Source organism: Plasmopara halstedii (assembly GCF_900000015.1).
Source record: "Plasmopara halstedii genome assembly, contig: Scaffold_526, whole genome shotgun sequence".
In the NCBI taxonomy this organism is placed as follows: Eukaryota; Oomycota; class Peronosporomycetes; order Peronosporales; family Peronosporaceae; genus Plasmopara; species Plasmopara halstedii.
The window spans coordinates 655138-664639 of NW_020187446.1; the positions used below are offsets into that span (position 1 = coordinate 655138).

At 41.6% G+C, this 9502-nt stretch overlaps 4 protein-coding genes across 4 annotated transcripts; 3 read left to right on the forward strand and 1 right to left on the reverse strand.

Moving 5' to 3' along the window:
• Positions 1-939: 939 nt before the first annotated feature.
• PHALS_11174 (calcium-dependent protein 5) lies at positions 940-1500 on the reverse strand (the record flags this gene model as incomplete). Its single annotated transcript, XM_024726725.1, has 3 exons — positions 940-1184; positions 1272-1278; positions 1354-1500. 3 exons carry the CDS (start codon positions 1498-1500, stop codon positions 940-942), a joined length of 399 nt encoding a protein of 132 aa, XP_024577373.1.
• Positions 1501-2217: 717 nt separating this feature from the next.
• Positions 2218-2946, forward strand: PHALS_11175 (RxLR-like protein; the record flags this gene model as incomplete). Its single annotated transcript, XM_024726727.1, has 1 exon — positions 2218-2946. One exon carries the CDS (start codon positions 2218-2220, stop codon positions 2944-2946), a length of 729 nt encoding a protein of 242 aa, XP_024577374.1.
• Positions 2947-3736: 790 nt separating this feature from the next.
• PHALS_11176 (Predicted oxidoreductase) lies at positions 3737-4609 on the forward strand (the record flags this gene model as incomplete). Its single annotated transcript, XM_024726728.1, has 3 exons — positions 3737-3980; positions 4046-4256; positions 4306-4609. 3 exons carry the CDS (start codon positions 3737-3739, stop codon positions 4607-4609), a joined length of 759 nt encoding a protein of 252 aa, XP_024577375.1.
• A 3111-nt stretch (positions 4610-7720) lies between these two features.
• On the forward strand, positions 7721-8028 carry PHALS_11177 (uncharacterized protein; the record flags this gene model as incomplete). The annotated part of the gene is made up of 2 exons (XM_024726729.1): positions 7721-7864; positions 7924-8028. 2 exons carry the CDS (start codon positions 7721-7723, stop codon positions 8026-8028), a joined length of 249 nt encoding a protein of 82 aa, XP_024577376.1.
• Positions 8029-9502: the final 1474 nt, after the last annotated feature.

Here is a 9502-nt window from a genome sequence, read left to right on the forward strand (position 1 = left end):
CCCTATTACTAGGGTACGTGTAACTCGGTTACATTGTCTATCCGCAGTATGAACTAGGAGCACGAATTGTACGTACGTGCTCGAACATTCAATAACAATTGCAAATGATCTTTTCTCGCCAAAAAACAATGTCCATTGTCTACCTAAACACTGTACATGGGAACAGTATTCTATACATGTAGATCGTTGCGCTAATCAAAGACGTAGAGCGCTTTGCCTGCTCTACTCGATATAACAAAGAAAGCAGTGCGTCTTAGCCACCTTAGAGTTATCCCATTATGTTGCGGTGCCAAAACGTGCAACAGAGTGCTGACCAAAGGGCCAATGCTTACATTTTTTAAGTGACGGAGTGGAATATAAGCAAGACTTGAAAATCGTGCTGAACTTATCACTCGACAACGTGTCAAAACGTTGCTGCAACGTATTATATCGATATTAACAAATTCATCTAAAATTTGAAAGAGTGTAACAACTAACAGCCACGGACTTTTCGGACAAGGGCGACGGGCTATGCTAGCCTGGCAGCGTCTTCAGAGCTTCACTTGAAGTCTTTTTTTTCGACACTTGGCACATGAAGAAAGCTGGGATGCACAGTGAATACAAGCAAAAAAAAGTTGACATTTCTAATCGTAACATCCATCTTTGAACCGGATTTTTATAGGGAAAAGGCATTTATAGTGCAGAAAATGATGATGTTCACAAACTTGTCATTTTTTAGAGCAACAACTTGAACCAAAGGCTAGAAATAAATCGAAAACTTTACAACTGACATATGTATTTATTCCTGAAGTTGATGTAAGTACCAGATGGTGTAGCGAAGCGAAGAAGGCACTTGACTCATATCACCGATGTTTATACATAAGAGACACTGAGATCATAGCTAATTACTGATGCATCTAAAGCATTTTGATCGACTAAATTCTTCTGAAAAATGCTCTCTTATAGCAGAATTACGTGACTATCAATCATCGTCGCTGAGGTCGTCCACTGGATTCCCATGACGCTTTTTTTCAAGACGCGAAAAAAATCTTTCTCGTTTAAAAGTCCATCTCCATCACAATCTGCTTCATCAATCATGTCATGCATTTCTTCATCCGTCAAAGTTTCGCCTAGTTCGGTACACACACGCTTTAAGTCTCGTAACAAAACTTTGCCCGTGTCACCATCGTCATAAAGGTATAAATCTGCATAATTTCTTCACGTGGTTCTCGTGAGTTCTAAATTGACAAAAAATGACTTGAGTCTCATATTTTGTGTATGTACCATTTTACCCATCATCTGTTCGGTAAATTCATCAAAATGATCGTCTTTGACTCGTCCTTACCAATAACAATAAATCATCTGATGGATTACCGCTTCAATGGTACTGCTAGAAGCCGTTTCAAAGAGACGGAAAGCTTCCTTCACCTCTTCTGGATCCTCGTTATCCAAAACTTTCTTATCTGGCTTGGGCTTGCGACGCAGCACAGCTCGAGACCTTGCAAAAGTTGAAGCGGACATGGTACTTGACTGCAATAAAAATTACTCGTACCAACAGACAAAGAGCATGGAGAATTTGCCATTTATTGTGCTTAAAGGTGATACTAATATAAGGATGAATTTCCTCGACTTACAATTTTTAGGTAATCTCCCTTGTTACTTTTCTTATTCAATTTGCTTCATCTGTTGGGAAACAAGTCCAAACATTATTGGATACGAAATGGAGGATCACATTCCAAGATGTCATGCACAGAATCTTTTTCTCCGGCTATCTTTGTGCTTAAAAAATTCTGAAGGCATGAGGCAGATTACAATGTCAACGTTAAAGACGTACGACACGAATTAGCATCCTCATTGTAGCAATGGCAACAGCTTTTGTAGCAGCAAAGTATTGCAGCGTGCCGTTCAGAATATGCATTGAAGTGCAAGGTTGAACTGTTCCGTGATGACCACAGGGGCTGGATGTGCATCGATTGATATTACGAGCACAAATAATGAACACGAGTGTGCTTACTGCCGTATATCTTGATGCGCATATACTCGCAGCTGCTCACTTTTTTCTACTCCAGACCAGAGTGATAACATGCATCATCTGAATATTGCAAGGTGCTTATTCCAGGTGGTTTTCCAGCACGGTCTCTATAACTCTTAAAGTTGAGCAACAAACTGTCGCAAATTGACATGATCTTCGCCTGATGTCTTCATTTTTAAACTTTCTTGCCTCCAACAAAGCTAAGCATGAAGCTTTCCGTCGCCTTCACGTTTGTTGCTGTTACCGTCACGTCATCTTGTGCTACTGCCTCTGTTGACGATAATCACCACGAAAGCACCATCGTTCTTCGTCACAATGCTTTGCCGTGTAATGATGCACTATGCAATGATGACAACGCTCCTGTGTGCGGTTTTGACAACAAAACTTACCCCAACGCGTGCATCTTTCAGGCGACTAACTGTCGTACTAATGTCACGATAGCTCATTTGGGGCCTTGTCGTGACAAGTTTGTGGATAACCAGCCGGTACACTCGTCAGCATCAGCCACTTCATTGAACGAGAAAACGCCTTTGATTCGCGACCGCACTCATTCAGCTAACGAAGAACGGGCTATGTCTGAGATTGCAGAGCACATAGCTGAGAATGGCATCAAACCGTTCGACCGTTCCTTAGTGGATAAAGTGAAAGGATTTGATCAATGGGCTATTACTAGTGATTTTCTATTGAATAATGGGGTTCATCCCTCTACCTATCTCCAGGTAATTTATGACAAATATGTCACCATAGATGCGAAGATCCTTGGAATTCTCAAGTATTACTGGAAATTGACTACATCAAGACGAAGATCGCTAAATCGAAACGAACAAAGAGCTAGTAAACTCATTTTTGGGCTTGATAAAGAGTCAAAAAATTTGTATTTGGATTATCTCAATAAGTATCAAACAGCACGTGGTATTATAGCTCCCAAATCTTGAGGTCGTAGCACCATTTACTCAGCTAGTGTATGTGCTCCACTATAAAAATAAAGCATTAGTTTTTTACCTTTTGTTGAAATGTTTTCGTAATCTATGCGAACATCACCCATGACTTATACCGTAGACATACTATAAATTACAATATCTTTACCCTATAATATGACTATTTTAAACAATTTTTAAAATATATTCTTAACTTTTAGACAGCGTGGCTGCTGTCTCATGTTCTCTCCGTCAATTCAGCAATATTTCTACCCCTACTTTGTCTGTCCACGTCGCTTCGCTCGCCATGCTGCTCGCTTCGGCTAATAAGAATCCAAACCTGTCCCTAGCCCTTATAGCCGAAGCATCATTACTATTTGGTGGTAAGTTCTGTGAGATGATATTTTTTTGGAGATTTGATGTGGGTGCTTGATGTTCTTTCGCAATGCTCTCGGTCAAGAGAAGAAAATTTTCCACTTCGGATCAACTTGATAATTACCGAGCCCAACTTAAATAACAACACTTGATTAACAAACGTACGTTCGTGTCTACAGAGGTCTTCCATGGTTATCTACATCTCTGGCTGCCAAATATTTTCAGATCTAGTCGTGGATCTGAAAAATAAGTGACTTACAATAGAGACAAATTCTACCAACATATATGTTTTTTTTGTGTAGAAAGAACAAAATAATACTCTCTAATATAGGAATATTAGTGTACTACATGTAAATTACGCAAAGATATAATTTCGTATTGTGACGATCCAGTAATGGTAGCTGCATCCATAAAGCACATGTGTCAGAGGTCAATGTCCACGTTTAAAGCGTACGATAAGAGTGAACACCGTCTGCTTATCATTGGTGGCAATGGATTTGTCGGCAGCAATATATTGCAGCGTGCCGTTCAAAAGGGCATTGAAGTGCGCAGCCTTAATCCATCGGGAAAGCCGCAGTGGCAGGATGTGCCTTGGATTGATAACGTGGATTGGCACATGGGCAATGTATTTGACAAAAATCATTTAGCAAAAGCTGTCGAGGGGGTCACAGGAGTGAGTACGTCTAATTTACAGACAGTTTGTGATCGTAAAACATGTTGTAATTCAAACATTGTATGACAGTCTCAACCGTAGGCGCATTTGGTGACAACGAGTTCATGGAAAAAATGTGCGGTGACGCCACGATCGTAGCTGCTGAAGCAGCGCAAAAAGCTGGAGTAGATCGCTTTGTGTTTGTCTCGAATTCTCGCGTGGGATCATGGTATCCGTCTTGGCTGCCGATTTACGGCTACTATCACGGCAAAGAGAGAGCTGAAGCTGCCGTACGGGAAAGGTAAGAGCAAATACATTTGAAAGAATCTGACTTACCGCATATAATAAAGATTTCCTGACACGGGCGTCGCGCTACGTCCGGGCTTTATCTACGGATGGCGACGCACGAAAAAGGGACAAGGAATTCCGCTGCAAGTATTCGGAGCGCCAATGTCAATGCTGGGACGTGATCTTGGCGCGGTGTCATCTGTGATAAAGGTCTTGCCATTTATTGGCGATGAATTTCAAGCTGCGATCCATGTTAGTGCTGTTGCAAAGGCTGCAGTGCTCAGTGCAATCGGTCCGGTTCACGAAAGAACATTGGATACGATGAGTATGCTGAAACTCGCTGATTCATTTCATCTTCACGAATAAATTTAACCGAAACAGAAAGCACATCAGTGAAAAAAGGCAGGATGTAATGGAAAAACATACGATTGGATTTTGTGCCTCTTAAAAGCTTCTCGCAGCGTGATTAGTCGTAGAAACTTAAACAAATAACATCGCGTGTTAAAAGTCATGCTCCACCTTGGGCAAATACCTTCCTCATCAGGTGATATTCCTACGCGATTGTAGACTATCTGCAATAGCAATGCCAGGATGGCAATGTAATATGAATGGGGACAGATCATCAGCATCGGCTAATTCGAGATACGAAACCAAATTTTGGCTTCGTGACTGTGCTCATTTAGACGCAGCTGACAAAGAACGAGAAACTACACTCAAACTTGGTTCTGATCAACTCTCTAGCGTTCAAGTTAACAGTCACGGTACAAACTGCTTGTAATTAGACCATGCCATCGCTAATTTTATGCTCTAGGTTGCAAGTTCGGTGCGAGTTTAGTTAATTCAGCGCTACCGACGAAGACGATAAAAGTATTAGCGTCGGTTTTTGGTATGTTCGTCTTCATGAGGCAACTTCCATTCCGTGAATTTCCCGGATTTAATCTAAGCTTATGAAGACTTGCATTGAGTCAAGATTTTCTTTCGCATCTTTTTCAAAGTGAGCAGCTGCCGTCAGCATACGTCAAAAAATTGCCAGCATCGACGTGACATGTACGACTTGAAAGACTGATTGTTTAACGGTAACACTTCTTCGAGGCCACAGATATTATCACCCCGATTGAACGACCTTACCTGAGTTACTTGGAGTTTTTCTAAGAAATCAGATGAACCTTGAGATGTGCTTTCTACAATCCAAATGTTTACCACATAATTAAGCCAGTCATGACTTAACCATACGCTTTTCTTGACGTGTAACCTATAATGTGGTGTACGCAGCGAGGTTGGTAGGTGTTAACAAGCGCACAAAGGTTCTACGAATGCGAAATCGAGAGCCTTTACGGTTACTAAACACCAAATACAAAATATTTTATACTTACACACTAAGACTGTGTATGGCTTAACCAGTACGGACATTTCCTACTTCTAATGTCGTAAGCTTCAATAATTATGATACTATGGCATCTCTGAAATTCGAAAGTGCAAACATTGTACAGTACCAAATTTGTACACATAAGACTACAATACAGATGATACGCACGAATTAAACTATTATCCGGTTAGAGCTCATTTTACCTAAGGACTGTTCCAAAGGAGGGAGGTTTAACATAATCACGAAGAGATTCGTGAAACGCGTGCGCCATTCACCTCACGTTATGGAATACGTAAGATTGTAGTATTGTGTAGTAAGATATACAAATTTACTATGTGTTTAATGTGACCAAACTGTATATATACGTCACTCTTGAGATTGAAAGCCTGTTTACTTCGCATCTCTCGATTTCGATCCTGGATGACGCGTACAAATCAACCTTTTTGTGTTGATTCAAGCGATTATTTAGGTCAAAGCCACGACGGTGAAAGGTGCACGGCAACCCCTTTAGAGCTGGTAAAACTTATCGTCATTTCATCTGGATACGACTGTATCAAAAGGTGTTTGATCACGGGGTGTTTAACTATATGTCCTTGGAAAGTAAGACACACTTACTCAGATTCTGATTCTGCCGAAATTTCATCCCGAGAGGAGAGCGCAGTTTGCGATCCAGTGGCTGGGAGTGGTGATCGCTCACATCGATGATCTTACCTAAATCGATTTAATGAGCCCCTCTAGAGCACCTCAGTATGCGTCGTTTGGCTCCACCGTAAGGATGCTTTGCTAAGTATTATGTCCTTTGCGGGGTATGAACTGCAGCGGGGTGCCGTAGCTCTTTGCTTAGAGGAAGCTAAGCTAAGGTCACTCACCTAACGTTTTTTTGCAAGAACCAGTACTAGCGTAGCAATCCGCTACCTCCAAGAATACTTAAGAACCTTAACCAAGGCAAAAGCACTTTTTCGATCAAAATATAAACTGTACTTGATTGTTGTATTTGCGACAGAGCTGCCTATTTTTCAAACGTAAGTCTTCCTAATCAAATAGTAAGGCCTAATTAATATGCATAACTCTCTGTTTCCAATAATGATGAGGATGAGATAACAACAAAATTGGTTATGTTCCAAACGGCGAACTATGTCCAACTTTTGAGGAATTTATTGCTGCAATAGTAGCAGATCATCTCCCGGGGGTGTTAGCAGTATCCACCTTGTTGGTAGTTTTTTGATCAAGTGCAGATTGCACTCAGTCCTCCCGAAGTCACGCGATCTCTCAAGAGAAAGCGATGCATATTGCACGAAAGCTGAGCACAATTGTATTCAGGGAGGGCTTGATGAAGTGGAGGGGGGTAGAGGCTCTACGATCACGCAAAGCTTCGTGGTACTTACAGAAATTATATCTATGGTAACACCCACCGTCATCGCCCTTCGTGTCCCCGTTCCTGAGTTGAAATGAATCAAAAGATCTTATCTGTACATGTATATACTCTTTTTAGAACGGCGGAGCTCACAGCTAGACGTACTTGGTGGTCGGCATCGATGTACTCGACGTTGTGAAGCTATGTTATGCTCTGGTATATCCAAGGTGTTGTTTATTCACGCTGGGGAACTGTCACGAAGGATATGATGGAAGACAATGATAATGGCGAATACTGATCCGATCTCTATGCGGCTATCCCACGGAACATGTCAACGATTCTAATAAACACTTTTTTCAGTCTGATGATCTGAATTGCATGGAACGCAGTCCGGCCCTCGATTAAAGATACAATTTTATCCTCGTATGTTGTGGCTGGAGCGCAGCGAGCCATATATAGAGCGGAGGTCGAAAAAAGTAAAAGACCACGTGCCTCTTTCTTGATGTCGCTTCGGTGTGTCATTAATTCTACTCTGCTTGAAGCATAAGCACTCTAGGTGGGAATAAAGATGCAATTGCTTTGGTTCAGGACATGTAATCGCAGAAATGAATAGCCAAATGTGTTTAAACAAAGCTCAAACTGCAGAAGCGGCAGTAGCTACGGTCACAAGATGAGAGGAGAAGTAGCGATCTTTACGTGCTGTCACCAAAGTGTTTCTATGCAAATATACGCAAATTAGTAATCGTATGGTACGATTATGAAAGATCAGTCCCCGTCGGATGATCAAGGTCGACTAAATGTTCCGATATTAGTGTTTAATTACATGAAGACGCGCAAGTACGGCATTGTAGCACAATTCCTGAGCTACAGTCGGTTGGGACAAGCTACTGTTAGTTGCGAGGTATGAGCCAGTCTAATATGATCCTGATTTATCGCTTACAAATAGTTATGCAATTGAAGCCTCGGGTTTGTCCCTGGAAACTTCACTTACTCGTAGAAAAGATGACCGGGGTACTGACCGACAAAGAAGGTTCACTGATTTCCCAAACAAAAGCGAGGCGTTGATTTTTTAAAGGTGTTTGCAAAGAGTTACAAGACAGTGAGAGTACCGAATTGCTACAGTAGTACGCTCGCAAGCTACTGAGAACGAGACTGATACGGCTATCCTCTATAGTCCAGCAACATTTGAATAGCTGATGAAAGTATATTCCGATTTGGTGATAAGATGTGCATCATAAAATTTTTCTGATCTTTCGAGCCAAACATTGATCACACGATATTGGTACATGCCATCTTAAAAGTGTGACGTCGTGTATACTTTAACGGCTTTGGTAAGAGTCGATTAACATTCTACTTGTCGCCGACTTTATCTGTCGAAAACGCTAAGGCAGGCCGAAATTTGTGCGTGCGTACAACAAGCTAATATTGTGGTAGAGACGCATATCATCAAATACGACGTGCTAATGTGCTTAATGGTCTCTTTCAATTTGTTCAGTACTCCAAACCTGTTTCCTGAATAATTAACCAAGCACGCAGGAAACTGACAAATTTCTTACTACAGCCAAAACTACGAGGCGGGGTTGCTCTAAGGACAGCAAGTTATGGCCCCAGACTTAGGTAAGATTGTGCCGATGCATATAATAGTTTCGACGATGTACATATTCAAAGTCGTGTAGATCACGTGGAGTCGTATGTGAGCGCCAACATTAACCATTTGGAAGCCGTGCCCCAATGTACGCGTGTGAACAAATTGTTCGCAAACAAAGACAGGTTTGACTTTGATCTCAACGATCGTCACGTCAGGGACATTTCATTGAGTGACATAGAATACGAACATCCCGCGTAATTTAAGGTCACTATAAATAGGCCAGAGCCGTTGTGTTTTTCAAGAGGCTTGGCTAGACCAACTACTCACACAATGATAGAACGATCAATGACAGCAATGGCTAGATCTTGCAACATGTTTCTTAGAATCTGTCACATAGCGCTGAAGTGTGGTAGAAGATGTGGCCTTTAAGACCGTGCTAGAAGGTCTCTACATATCACAAGTCTGGCTCTTTCAAACCCGGATCAAACTTTTTATGCAGTCTGTGACTTTTCAAAGGTGTGCACTACTTTAGGCAAATGGTGGCATACATTACTGCTTCAAAATGCGCTTGTGTCACGAGGTCAAAGCGACAGAGAAGAGCTATGCCTGGAAAGTTTTCTGATTTTTTTCTCAAGACGAGTTTGACCTTTTGCCGTAGATAAAAAGAAGGTAGCCACAACTAACGGATTTTTACGAATAGAAGACCTTCTACTATTACAAGCCCTTATCGAATTTTCGACAATGTTCTTGAAATAAAAGAACGCTTCGATTAAAAGACCTCTTCAAATAAAAGGCCGCTGTAAACCCCTTAGCATTGGGCCGTTATTTTAAAATCGGCCATGCGTCAAGCAGTTAAGCTCGGAAAGGCGATCAAGTGGATCAGCGAGCTAGGTGTTGCGTGCCGAGTCGCGCGGCGCCTCACTTTCGCAAGAAAGGGTGGAGTGTTGATGC